The sequence below is a fragment of the Procambarus clarkii genome, chromosome 29 (assembly GCF_040958095.1).
Source record: "Procambarus clarkii isolate CNS0578487 chromosome 29, FALCON_Pclarkii_2.0, whole genome shotgun sequence".
In the NCBI taxonomy this organism is placed as follows: domain Eukaryota; kingdom Metazoa; phylum Arthropoda; class Malacostraca; order Decapoda; family Cambaridae; genus Procambarus; species Procambarus clarkii.
In genome coordinates, this window is record NC_091178.1 from 23,699,816 (window position 1) to 23,713,959 (window position 14,144).

Genomic DNA, 14,144 nt, shown 5'->3' on the forward strand with positions numbered 1-14,144 from the left:
TTTATGTTGACGCTGCTTGATGCTGACGCTGCTTGATGCTGACGCTGCTTAATGCTGAAGCTGCTTGATGCTGAAGCTGCTTAATGCGGACGCTTATTGATGCTGAAACTGCTTGATGTTTATGCTGCTTGATGCTGACGCTGCTTGATGTTGACGCTGCTTAACATTCACGCTTCTTGATGCTGACGCTGTGTTGATGATGATGCTGTTTGATGCTGACGTTGCTTGATGTTGACGTTGCTTGATGCTGACGCTGCTTGATGCTGACGCTGCCTGACATTCACGCTGCTTGATGCTGACGCAGCTTGACACTCACGCTGCTTGACACTCACGCTGCTTGATGCTGATGCTCTTTGATGCTGATGCTGCTTGATATTGACGCTGTTGATGATAACGCTGCTTCACGCTGATGCTGCTTAACGGTGACGCTGCTTGATGCTGACGCTGCTTGATGCTGACGCTTCTTGACACTGACGCTGGTATGATGCTGATACTGTTTGATGCTGACGCTGCTTGATGATTATGCTGCTTCATGCAGATGCTGCTTGATGTTGACGCTGCTTGATGCTGATGCTGCTTGATGCTGGCGCTGCTTGACACTCACGCTGCTTGATGCTGACGCTGCTTGATGCTGACGCTGCATGATGCTGACGCTGCTTGATGCTGACGCTGCTTGATGCTGACGTTGCTTGATGCTGATGCTGCTTGACGCTGATGCTGCTTAACGCTGACGCTGCTTGATGCTGACGCTGCTTGACACTGACGCTGTTTGATGCTGACGCTGCTTCATGCTGACGCTGCTTCATGCTGACGCAGCTTTACGCTGACGCTGAGGCTGCTTCCTGTTGACGCTGCTTGACACTTACCCTGCTTGATGTTGACGCTGCTTGACACTTACCCTGCTTGATGTTGACGCTGCTTGATGCTCATGCTGCTTGATGATGACGCTGCTTGATGTTGACGCTGCTTTATGTTGACGCTGCTTGATGCTGAGGCTGCTTGACACTCACGCTGCTTGATGCTGACGCTGCTTGATGCTGATGCTGCTTGATGCTGACGCTGCTTGACACTCACGCTGCTTGATGCTGACGCCGCTTGATGCTGACGCTGCTTAACGCTGACGCTGCTTGATGCTGACGCTGCTTGATGCTGACGCTGCTTGATGCTGATGCTTCTTGACGCTGATGCTGCTTAACGCTGACGCTGCTTCATGCTGACGCTGAGGCTGCTTCATGTTGACGCTGTTTGACACTGACGCTAATTGATGCTGACGCAGCTTGATGCTGACGCTGCTTCATGCTGACGCTGCTTCATGCTGACGCTGCTTCATGCTGGCGCTGAGGCTGCTCTATTTTGACGCTGCTTGATGCTGACGCTGCTTCATATTGACGCTGCTTGATGCTGATGCTGCTTGATGCTGACGCTGCTTGATGCTGATGCTTTTTGATGCTGACGCTGCTGATGCTGACGCGCCTTGACACTGATGCTGCTTAACGCTGAAGCTGCTTGATGCTGACGCTGCTTGATGATGACGCTGCTTGACACTGACGCTGCTTGATGCTGACGCTGCTTGATGCTGCTTGATGCTGACGCTGCTTCATGCTGACGCTGCTTGATGCTGCTTGATGCTGACGCTGCTTGATGCTGACGCTGCTTGATGCTGACGCTGCTTGATGCTGACGCTGCTTGACGCTGATGCTGCTTAACGCTGACGCTGCTTGATGCTGACACTGTTTGACACCGACGCTACTTGATGCTGACACTGCTTGACACTGACGCTACTTGATGCTGACGCAGCTTGATGCTGACGCTGCTTCATGCAGATGCTGCTTCATGCTGGCGCTGAGGCTGCTTTATTTTGACGCTGCTTCATGCTGATGCTGCTTGATGCTGACGCTGCTTGATGCTGATGCTCTTTGATGCTGACGTTGCTTGATCCTGACGCTGCCTGATGCAGACGCTGCCTGATGCTGACGCTGCTTGACACTGACGTTGCTTGATGCTGACGCTGCCTGATGCTGACGCTGCTTGACTCTGACGCTGGTATGATGCTGACGCTGTTTGATGCTGACGCTGCTTGATGATTATGCTGCTTCATGCAGATGCTGCTTGATGTTGATGCTGCTTGATGCTGATGCTGCTTGATGCTGACGCTGCTTGTTACTCACGCTGCTTGATGCTGGCGCTGCTTGATGCTGACGCTGCTTGATACTGACGCTGCTTCATGCTGACGCTGCTTAATGCTTACGCTGCTTGATGCTGATGCTGCTTGGCGCTGATGCTGCTTAACGCTGACGGTGCTTGATGCTGGCGCTGCTTGATGCTGACGCTGCATGATGCTGACGCTGCCTTGATGCTGATGCTGCTTGATGCTGACGCTGCTAGATGTTGACGCTGCTTGACATTCATGCTACTTGATGCTGACCCTGCTTGATGCTGATGCTGCTTGATGCTGACGCTGCTTAATGTTTACGTTGATTGATGCTGACGCTGCTTGACATTCACGCTGCTTGATGCTGATGCTGCGTGATGCTGACGCTGCTTGACATACACGCGGCCTGATGTTGACGTTGCTTGATGCTGATAGTGCTTGATGCTGACGCTGCTTGATGCTGACGCTGCTTGATGCTGACGCTGCTTGACATGCTGATGCTAATTGAATCTGACGTTGCTTGATGCTGAGGCTGCTTGATGCTGACGATGCTTGATGCTGATGCTGCTTGATGCTGACGCTGCGTGATGCTGACCCTGCTTGACGCTAATGCTGCTTAACGCTGACGCTGCTTGATGCTGACGCTGCTTGATGCTGACGCTGCTTGATGCTGACGCTGCTTGATGTTAACACAGCTTGATGCTGATGCTAATTGATTCTGACGTTGCTTGATACTAACGCTGCTTGATGCTGACGCTGCTTGATGCTGATGCTGACGCTGCGTGATGCTGACCCTGATTGACGCTGATGCTACTTAACGCTGACGCTGCTGGATGTTGACGCTGCTTGATGCTGACGCTGCTTGAAGCTGACGCTGCTTGTTGCTGACGCTACTTAATGCTGAGGCTGCTTGATGCTAAGACTACTTGAAGCTGAGGCTGTTTGATGCTGACTCGGCTTAACGCTGACGCTGCTTGATGCTGACGCTGCTTGATGCTGACGCTGCATGACGCTGACGCTGATTAATGCTGACGCTGCTTGATGCTGATGCTGCTTTATGTTGACGCTGCTTGATGCTGACGCTGCTTGATGCTGACGCTGCATGACGCTGACGCTGCTTGATGCTGACGCTGCTTGATACTGACGCTGTCAAATGCTGACGCTACTTGATGCTGACGCTGCTTGATGCTGACGATGATTGATGCTGACTGTGCTTGAAGCTGACGCTGCTTGATGCTGACTCTGCTTGACACTGATGCTGCTTGATGGTGACGCTGCTTGATGCTTAGGCTGCTTCATGCTGACGCTGAGGCTGCGTCATGTTGACGCTACTTGATGCTGACGCTGCTTGATGCTAATGCAGCTTGATGCTGACGCTGCTTTATGTTGACGCTGCTTGATGCTGACGCTGCTTGATGCTGACTCTGCTTGATGCTGACGTTGCTTGATGCTAACGCTGCTTGATGCTGACGCTACTTGACACTGACGCTGCTTGATGCTGACGCTGCTTGACACTGACGCTACTTGATGTTGACGCTCCATGACGCTCACGCTGTCTGATGCTGACGCTACTTGATGCTGACGCTGCTTGAAGCAGACGCTGCTTAACACTGACGCTGCTTGATGCTGAGGCTGTTTGATGTTGACGTTGAAGCTGCTTGGCGCTGACGCTGCTTTATATTGACGCTGCTTGATGCTGACTCTGCTTCATGCTGACGCTGCTTGACGCTGATGATGCTTAACGATGACGCTGCTTGATGCTGACGATGCTTGACACTGACGCTCCTTGATGCTGACGCTGCTTCATGCTGACGCTGCTTCATGCTGACTCTGAGGCTGCTGGATGTTGACGCTGCTTGATGATGAGGCTGCTTGACACTCACGCTGCTTGATGCTGACGCTACTTGATGCTGACGCTGCTGGAAGCTGATGCTGCTTGATGCTGACTCTGCTTGATGCTGACGCTGCTTGACACTGATGCTGATGCTGCTTGATGCTTAGGCTGCTTCATGGTGACGCTGAGGCTGCGTCATGTTGACGCTACTTGATGCTGACGCTGCTTGATGCTGACGCTGCTTGTTGCTGACGCTACTTAATGCTGACGCTACTTAATGCTGACGCTACTTAATGCTGACGCTGTTTGATGTTGACTTTGCTTGATGCTGACGCAGCTTGATACTGACGCTTCTTGATGATGATGCTGACGCTGAGGCTGCTTTATGCTGACGCTGCTTGATGCTGAGGCTGCTTGACACTCACGCTGCTTGATGCTGACGCTACTAGACGCTGATGCTGCTTGATGCTGACGCTGCTTTATGTTGACGCTGCTTGATGCTGACGCTGCTTGATGCTGACGCTGCTTTATGTTGACGCTGCTTGATGCTGACGCTGCTTGATGCTGACGCTGCTTAATGCTGAAGCTGCTTGATGCTGAAGCTGCTTAATGCGGACGCTTATTGATGCTGAAACTGCTTGATGTTTATGCTGCTTGATGCTGACGCTGCTTGATGTTGACGCTGCTTAACATTCACGCTTCTTGATGCTGACGCTGTGTTGATGATGATGCTGTTTGATGCTGACGTTGCTTGATGTTGACGTTGCTTGATGCTGACGCTGCTTGATGCTGACGCTGCCTGACATTCACGCTGCTTGATGCTGACGCAGCTTGACACTCACGCTGCTTGACACTCACGCTGCTTGATGCTGATGCTCTTTGATGCTGATGCTGCTTGATATTGACGCTGTTGATGATAACGCTGCTTCACGCTGATGCTGCTTAACGGTGACGCTGCTTGATGCTGACGCTGCTTGATGCTGACGCTTCTTGACACTGACGCTGGTATGATGCTGATACTGTTTGATGCTGACGCTGCTTGATGATTATGCTGCTTCATGCAGATGCTGCTTGATGTTGACGCTGCTTGATGCTGATGCTGCTTGATGCTGGCGCTGCTTGACACTCACGCTGCTTGATGCTGACGCTGCTTGATGCTGACGCTGCATGATGCTGACGCTGCTTGATGCTGACGCTGCTTGATGCTGACGTTGCTTGATGCTGATGCTGCTTGACGCTGATGCTGCTTAACGCTGACGCTGCTTGATGCTGACGCTGCTTGACACTGACGCTGTTTGATGCTGACGCTGCTTCATGCTGACGCTGCTTCATGCTGACGCAGCTTTACGCTGACGCTGAGGCTGCTTCCTGTTGACGCTGCTTGACACTTACCCTGCTTGATGTTGACGCTGCTTGACACTTACCCTGCTTGATGTTGACGCTGCTTGATGCTCATGCTGCTTGATGATGACGCTGCTTGATGTTGACGCTGCTTTATGTTGACGCTGCTTGATGCTGAGGCTGCTTGACACTCACGCTGCTTGATGCTGACGCTGCTTGATGCTGATGCTGCTTGATGCTGACGCTGCTTGACACTCACGCTGCTTGATGCTGACGCCGCTTGATGCTGACGCTGCTTAACGCTGACGCTGCTTGATGCTGACGCTGCTTGATGCTGACGCTGCTTGATGCTGATGCTTCTTGACGCTGATGCTGCTTAACGCTGACGCTGCTTCATGCTGACGCTGAGGCTGCTTCATGTTGACGCTGTTTGACACTGACGCTAATTGATGCTGACGCAGCTTGATGCTGACGCTGCTTCATGCTGACGCTGCTTCATGCTGACGCTGCTTCATGCTGGCGCTGAGGCTGCTCTATTTTGACGCTGCTTGATGCTGACGCTGCTTCATATTGACGCTGCTTGATGCTGATGCTGCTTGATGCTGACGCTGCTTGATGCTGATGCTTTTTGATGCTGACGCTGCTGATGCTGACGCGCCTTGACACTGATGCTGCTTAACGCTGAAGCTGCTTGATGCTGACGCTGCTTGATGATGACGCTGCTTGACACTGACGCTGCTTGATGCTGACGCTGCTTGATGCTGCTTGATGCTGACGCTGCTTCATGCTGACGCTGCTTGATGCTGCTTGATGCTGACGCTGCTTGATGCTGACGCTGCTTGATGCTGACGCTGCTTGATGCTGACGCTGCTTGACGCTGATGCTGCTTAACGCTGACGCTGCTTGATGCTGACACTGTTTGACACCGACGCTACTTGATGCTGACACTGCTTGACACTGACGCTACTTGATGCTGACGCAGCTTGATGCTGACGCTGCTTCATGCAGATGCTGCTTCATGCTGGCGCTGAGGCTGCTTTATTTTGACGCTGCTTCATGCTGATGCTGCTTGATGCTGACGCTGCTTGATGCTGATGCTCTTTGATGCTGACGTTGCTTGATCCTGACGCTGCCTGATGCAGACGCTGCCTGATGCTGACGCTGCTTGACACTGACGTTGCTTGATGCTGACGCTGCCTGATGCTGACGCTGCTTGACTCTGACGCTGGTATGATGCTGACGCTGTTTGATGCTGACGCTGCTTGATGATTATGCTGCTTCATGCAGATGCTGCTTGATGTTGATGCTGCTTGATGCTGATGCTGCTTGATGCTGACGCTGCTTGTTACTCACGCTGCTTGATGCTGGCGCTGCTTGATGCTGACGCTGCTTGATACTGACGCTGCTTCATGCTGACGCTGCTTCATGCTTACGCTGCTTGATGCTGATGCTGCTTGGCGCTGATGCTGCTTAACGCTGACGGTGCTTGATGCTGGCGCTGCTTGATGCTGACGCTGCATGATGCTGACGCTGCTTGATGCTGATGCTGCTTGATGCTGACGCTGCTAGATGTTGACGCTGCTTGACATTCATGCTACTTGATGCTGACCCTGCTTGATGCTGATGCTGCTTGATGCTGACGCTGCTTAATGTTTACGTTGATTGATGCTGACGCTGCTTGACATTCACGCTGCTTGATGCTGATGCTGCGTGATGCTGACGCTGCTTGACATACACGCGGCCTGATGTTGACGTTGCTTGATGCTGATAGTGCTTGATGCTGACGCTGCTTGATGCTGACGCTGCTTGATGCTGACGCTGCTTGACATGCTGATGCTAATTGAATCTGACGTTGCTTGATGCTGAGGCTGCTTGATGCTGACGATGCTTGATGCTGATGCTGCTTGATGCTGACGCTGCGTGATGCTGACCCTGCTTGATGCTAACGCTGCTTAACGCTGACGCTGCTTGATGCTGACGCTGCTTGATGCTGACGCTGCTTGATGCTGACGCTGCTTGACACTTTCGCTGTTTGATGCTGACGCTGTTTGACACTCTCGCTGCTTGATTGTGACGCTGCTTGATGTTAACACAGCTTGATGCTGATGCTAATTGATTCTGACGTTGCTTGATACTAACGCTGCTTGATGCTGACGCTGCTTGATGCTGATGCTGACGCTGCGTGATGCTGACCCTGATTGACGCTGATGCTACTTAACGCTGACGCTGCTGGATGCTGACGCTGCTTGATGCTGACGCTGCTTGAAGCTGACGCTGCTTGTTGCTGACGCTACTTAATGCTGAGGCTGCTTGATGCTAAGACTACTTGAAGCTGAGGCTGTTTGATGCTGTCTCGGCTTAATGCTGACGCTGCTTGATGCTGACGCTGCTTGAGGCTGACGCTGCATGACGCTGACGCTGATTAATGCTGACGCTGCTTGATGCTGATGCTGCTTTATGTTGACGCTGCTTGATGCTGACGCTGCTTGATGCTGACGCTGCATGACGCTGACGCTGATTGATGCTGACGAAGCGTCAATACTGACGCTGTCAAATGCTGACGCTACTTGATGCTGACGCTGCTTGATGCTGACGCTGATTGATGCTGACTGTGCTTGAAGCTGACGCTGCTTGATGCTGACTCTGCTTGACACTGATGCTGCTTGATGGTGACGCTGCTTGATGCTTAGGCTGCTTCATGCTGACGCTGAGGCTGCGTCATGTTGACGCTACTTGATGCTGACGCTGCTTGATGCTAATGCTGCTTGATGCTGACGCTGCTTTATGTTGACGCTGCTTGATGCTGACGCTGCTTGATGCTGACTCTGCTTGATGCTGACGTTGCTTGATGCTAACGCTGCTTGATGCTAACGCTACTTGACACTGACGCTGCTTGATGCTGACGCTGCTTGACACTGACGCTACTTGATGTTGACGCTCCATGACGCTCACGCTGTCTGATTCTGACGCTACTTGATGCTGACGCTGCTTGAAGCAGACGCTGCTTAACACTGACGCTGCTTGATGCTGAGGCTGTTTGATGTTGACGTTGAAGCTGCTTGGCGCTGACGCTGCTTTATATTGACGCTGCTTGATGCTGACTCTGCTTCATGCTGACGCTGCTTGACGCTGATGATGCTTAACGATGACGCTGCTTGATGCTGACGATGCTTGACACTGACGCTCCTTGATGCTGACGCTGCTTGATGCTGACGCTGCTTCATGCTGACTCTGAGGCTGCTGGATGTTGACGCTGCTTGATGATGAGGCTGCTTGACACTCACGCTGCTTGATGCTGACGCTACTTGATGCTGACGCTGCTGGAAGCTGATGCTGCTTGATGCTGACTCTGCTTGATGCTGACGCTGCTTGACACTGATGCTGATGCTGCTTGATGCTTAGGCTGCTTCATGGTGACGCTGAGGCTGCGTCATGTTGACGCTACTTGATGCTGACGCTGCTTGATGCTGACGCTGCTTGTTGCTGACGCTACTTAATGCTGACGCTACTTAATGCTGACGCTACTTAATGCTGACGCTGTTTGATGTTGACTTTGCTTGATGCTGACGCAGCTTGATACTGACGCTTCTTGATGATGATGCTGACGCTGAGGCTGCTTTATGCTGACGCTGCTTGATGCTGAGGCTGCTTGACACTCACGCTGCTTGATGCTGACGCTACTAGACGCTGATGCTGCTTGATGCTGACGCTGCTTTATGTTGACGCTGCTTGATGCTGACGCTGCTTGATGCTGACGCTGCTTTATGTTGACGCTGCTTGATGCTGACGCTGCTTGATGCTGACGCTGCTTAATGCTGAAGCTGCTTGATGCTGAAGCTGCTTAATGCGGAAGCTTATTGATGCTGAAACTGCTTGATGTTTATGCTGCTTGATGCTGACGCTGCTTGATGTTGACGCTGCTTGACATTCACGCTTCTTGATGCTGACGCTGTGTTGATGATGATGCTGTTTGATGCTGACGCTGCTTGATGTTGACGTTGCTTGATGCTGACGCTGCTTGATGCTGACGCTGCCTGACATTCACGCTGCTTGATGCTGACGCAGCTTGACACTCACGCTGCTTGACACTCACGCTGCTTGATGCTGATGCTCTTTGATGCTGATGCTGCTTGATATTGACGCTGTTGATGATAACGCTGCTTCACGCTGATGCTGCTTAACGGTGACGCTGCTTGATGCTGACGCTGCTTGATGCTGACGCTTCTTGACACTGACGCTGGTATGATGCTGATACTGTTTGATGCTGACGCTGCTTGATGATTATGCTGCTTCATGCAGATGCTGCTTGATGTTGACGCTGCTTGATGCTGATGCTGCTTGATGCTGGCGCTGCTTGACACTCACGCTGCTTGATGCTGACGCTGCTTGATGCTGACGCTGCTTGATGCTGACGCTGCTTGATGCTGACGCTGCTTGATGCTGACGTTGCTTGATGCTGATGCTGCTTGACGCTGATGCTGCTTAACGCTGACGCTGCTTGATGCTGACGCTGCTTGACACTGACGCTGTTTGATGCTGACGCTGCTTCATGCTGACGCTGCTTCATGCTGACGCAGCTTTACGCTGACGCTGAGGCTGCTTCCTGTTGACGCTGCTTGACACTTACCCTGCTTGATGTTGACGCTGCTTGACACTTACCCTGCTTGATGTTGACGCTGCTTGATGCTCATGCTGCTTGATGATGACGCTGCTTGATGTTGACGCTGCTTTATGTTGACGCTGCTTGACACTCACGCTGCTTGATGCTGACGCTTCTTGATATTGACGCTGCTTGATGCTGATGCTGCTTGATGCTGACGCTGCTTGATGATGATGCTGCTTCACACTGACGCTGCTTGATGCTGACGCTGCTTGATGCTGACGCTGCTTGATGCTGATTCTGCTTCATGCAGATGCTACTTGATGTTGACGCTGCTTGATGCTGATGCTGCTTGATGCTGACGCTGCTTGACACTCACGCTGCTTGATGCTGACGCCGCTTGATGCTGACGCTGCTTAACGCTGACGCTGCTTGATGCTGACGCTGCTTGATGCTGACGCTGCTTGATGCTGATGCTTCTTGACGCTGATGCTGCTTAACGCTGACGCTGCTTCATGCTGACGCTGAGGCTGCTTCATGTTGACGCTGTTTGACACTGACGCTAATTGATGCTGACGCAGCTTGATGCTGACGCTGCTTCATGCTGACGCTGCTTCATGCTGACGCTGCTTCATGCTGACGCTGCTTCATGCTGGCGCTGAGGCTGCTCTATTTTGACGCTGCTTGATGCTGACGCTGCTTCATATTGACGCTGCTTGATGCTGATGCTGCTTGATGCTGACGCTGCTTGATGCTGATGCTTTTTGATGCTGATGCTGCTGATGCTGACGCGCCTTGACACTGATGCTGCTTAATGCTGAAGCTGCTTGATGCTGACGCTGCTTGATGATGACGCTGCTTGACACTGACGCTGCTTGATGCTGACGCTGCTTGATGCTGCTTGATGCTGCTTGATGCTGACGCTGCTTGATGCTGCTTGATGCTGACGCTGCTTGATGCTGACGCTGCTTGATGCTGACGCTGCTTGATGCTGACGCTGCTTGATGCTGACGCTGCTTGATACTGACGCTGCTTGACGCTGATGCTGCTTAACGCTGACGCTGCTTGATGCTGACACTGTTTGACACCGACGCTACTTGATGCTGACACTGCTTGACACTGACGCAGCTTGATGCTGACGCTGCTTCATGCAGATGCTGCTTCATGCTGGCGCTGAGGCTGCTTTATTTTGACGCTGCTTCATGCTGATGCTGCTTGATGCTGACGCTGCTTGATGCTGATGCTCTTTGATGCTGACGCTGCTTGATGCTGACGCTGCTTGATGCTGATGCTCTTTGATGCTGACGCAGCTTGATGCTGACGCTGAGGCTGCTTTATGTTCACCCTGCTTGATGCTGATGCTGCTTGATACTGACGCTGCTTGATGCTGACGCTTTTTGATTTTGACGTTGATTGATGTTGACTCTGCTTGATATTGATTCTGATTGATGCTGACGCTGCTTTATGTTGACGCTGCTTGATTCTGACTCTGCTTGACACTCACGCTACTTGATGCTGACGCTGTTTTGATGTTGACGCTGCTTGATGCTGACCCTGCCTGATGCTGACGCTGCTTAACGCTGACACTGCTTTATGCTGAGGCTGCTTGATGCTGACGCTGTTTAACGCTGACGCTGTTTAACGCTGACGCTGCTTGATGCTGACGCTGCTTGACGCTCACGCTGACAGATGCTGACGCTGCTTGACTCTGACGCTGCTTGATGCTGACACTCCTTGATGCTGACGCTGCTTGATGCTGACGCTGGTTAACGCTGACGCTGCGTGATGCTGACGCTGCTTGATGCTGACGCTGTTTAACGCTGACGCTGTTTAACGCTGACGCTGCGTGATGCTGACGCTGCTTAATCCTGACGCTGCTTGATGCTGACGCTTTTTGATTTTGATGTTGATTGATGTTGACTCTGCTTGATATTGATTCTGCTTGATGCTGACGATGCTTTATGTTGACGCTGCTTGATGCTGACGCTGTTTAACGCTGACGCTGTTTAACGCTGACGCTGCGTGATGCTGACGCTGCTTAATCCTGACGCTGCCTCATGCTGACGCTGCTTGACGCTGACGTTGCTTGATCCTGACGCTGCCTGATGCAGACGCTGCCTGATGCTGACGCTGCTTGACTCTGACGTTGCTTGATGCTGACGCTGCCTGATGCTGACGCTGCTTGACTCTGACGTTGCTTGACGCTGACGCTGCTTGACGCTGCTAGTTGTCTTATGGCGCTTCATGTCTGTCACTACTTGTTATCCAATATCTAGAATTGCTTGTTTTTGACGTTGTTTGATGTGTGATGTTGCTTGGTGTCTGACTCTCCTAGATGTCTGACTCTGCGTGGTATCTGGAGGTGCTTGACTTCGCTCGCAGCTTGAGTAACAAAATACAAGTTACTGAATGTTCAGCAAACAAGGAGTTGTAAAATCGTGTATAATATCGCGTCAGGCACCTACCAATAACTCGGCAGCCATGGGCGACCTGTTGACAAACTTTGATGTGTTGCTGGTAATAATCAACGTAATGTTATATTGTGTAGTGCTTATTCATATTGTTATTTGTTCTCGCGTGAACATGAATGTTCAAGCGATATTCAAATTTGTATTATGGCTGTCGCTTATAGTTACATGGAGTAATATTAATGTTTGTTTGTCATGAATTTCGTCGACAAATTAACAAAATAGTCAAATACTCTTACGTTAATCAATATTTGTTGCCTAAATCTCAAATTTCATTATGAATTTATTCCAAATTCTGTTTGGCATTATGAAGAGTGTGTATTTTCTTCTTGCCAGAGGTGCTTGTTGAACGTGTTAGATTTGTAATGAACAACGCTTGGAATTACCAGTTGCTGAAGAAAGAACTGTGGGCCTTCAGGTGAGTGATTATAGTCATTTGTTTTAAGTTTAATTATAAGACTGGTATTAATTATGAGTCCACCTGGTCTTTCAGCCCTAGCAGTTACCATGCTAGGGGCGAGGTAGATGTCCTCAGTCCAGAGGCGTGAACAAGTGAAGGTCATTTTTAGGTCAGGGGCGATGGCAGGTGAAGGTCATCTATAGGCCTGGGGCTTGGGCAGGTGAAGGACATCTACAGGCCAGGGGCTTGGGCAGGTGAAGGACATCTACAGGCCAGGGGCTTGGGCAGGTGAAGGACATCTACAGGCCAGGGGCTTGGACAGGTGAAGGACATCTACAGGCCAGGGGCTTGGGCAGGTGAAAGACATCTACAGGCCAGGGGCTTGGGCAGGTGAAGGACATCTACAGGCCAGGGGCTTGGGCAGGTGAAGGTCATCTACAGGCCAGGGGCTTGGGAAGATGAAGGTCATCTACAGGCCAGGGGCTTGGGAAGATGAAGGTCATCTACAGGCCAGGGGCTTTGGCAGGTGAAGGACATCTACAGGCCAGGGGCTTGGGCAGGTGAAGGACATCTACAGGCCAGGGGCTTGGGCAGGTGAAGGACATCTACAGGCCAGGGGCTTGGGCAGGTGAAGGTCATCTACAGGCCAGGGGCTTGGGAAGATGAAGGTCATCTACAGGCCAGGGGCTTGGGAAGATGAAGGTCAACTACAGGCCAGGGGCTTTGGCAGGTGAAGGACATCTACAGGCCAGGGGCTTGGGCAGGTGAAGGACATCTACAGGCCAGGGGCTTGGGCAGGTGAAGGACATCTACAGGCCAGGGGCTTGGGAAGATGAAGGTCATCTACAGGCCAGGGGCTTGGGCAGGTGAAGGACATCTACAGGCCAGGGGCTTGGGCAGGTGAAGGACATCTACAGGCCAGGGGCTTGGGCAGGTGAAGGTCATCTACAGGCCAGGGGCTTGGGAAGATGAAGGTCATCTACAGGCCAGGGGCTTGGGAAGATGAAAGTCATCTACAGGCCAGGGGCTTTGGCAGGTGAAGGACATCTACAGGCCAGGGGCTTGGGCAGGTGAAGGACATCTACAGGCCAGGGGCTTCGGCAGGTGAAGGTCATCTACAGGCCAGGGGCTTGGGCAGGTGAAGGACATCTACAGGCCAGGGGCTTGGGAAGATGAAGGTCATCTACAGGCCAGGGGCTTGGGCAGGTGAAGGTCATATACAGGCCAGGGGCTTGGGAAGATGAAGGTCATCTACAGGCCAGGGGCTTGGGAAGATGAAGGTCATCTACAGGCCAGGGGCTTGGGAAGATGAAGGTCATCTACAGGCCAGGGGCTTGGGCAGGTGAAGG

General features: G+C 52.0%; 4 protein-coding genes across 4 annotated transcripts; all 4 read right to left on the reverse strand.

Moving 5' to 3' along the window:
- Nucleotides 1-167: 167 nt before the first annotated feature.
- LOC138369659 (uncharacterized) lies at nt 168-2,409 on the reverse strand. The gene is made up of 2 exons (XM_069333087.1): nt 2,249-2,409; nt 168-381 (listed from the first exon to the last, which is right to left on the reverse strand). Exons 1-2 carry the CDS (start codon nt 2,407-2,409, stop codon nt 168-170), a joined length of 375 nt encoding a protein of 124 aa, XP_069189188.1.
- Nucleotide 2,410: 1 nt separating this feature from the next.
- Nucleotides 2,411-3,256, reverse strand: LOC138369660 (streptococcal hemagglutinin-like). The gene is made up of 2 exons (XM_069333088.1): nt 3,106-3,256; nt 2,411-2,748 (listed from the first exon to the last, which is right to left on the reverse strand). The coding sequence occupies exons 1-2, from the start codon at nt 3,254-3,256 to the stop codon at nt 2,411-2,413; spliced, it is 489 nt and encodes a 162-aa protein (XP_069189189.1).
- Nucleotides 3,257-4,679: 1,423 nt separating this feature from the next.
- LOC138369661 (uncharacterized) lies at nt 4,680-6,847 on the reverse strand. The gene is made up of 2 exons (XM_069333089.1): nt 6,729-6,847; nt 4,680-4,893 (listed from the first exon to the last, which is right to left on the reverse strand). The coding sequence occupies exons 1-2, from the start codon at nt 6,845-6,847 to the stop codon at nt 4,680-4,682; spliced, it is 333 nt and encodes a 110-aa protein (XP_069189190.1).
- A 2,569-nt stretch (nt 6,848-9,416) lies between these two features.
- Nucleotides 9,417-10,466, reverse strand: LOC138369662 (protein roadkill-like). The gene is made up of 3 exons (XM_069333090.1): nt 10,387-10,466; nt 9,987-10,227; nt 9,417-9,581 (listed from the first exon to the last, which is right to left on the reverse strand). Exons 1-3 carry the CDS (start codon nt 10,464-10,466, stop codon nt 9,417-9,419), a joined length of 486 nt encoding a protein of 161 aa, XP_069189191.1.
- Nucleotides 10,467-14,144: the final 3,678 nt, after the last annotated feature.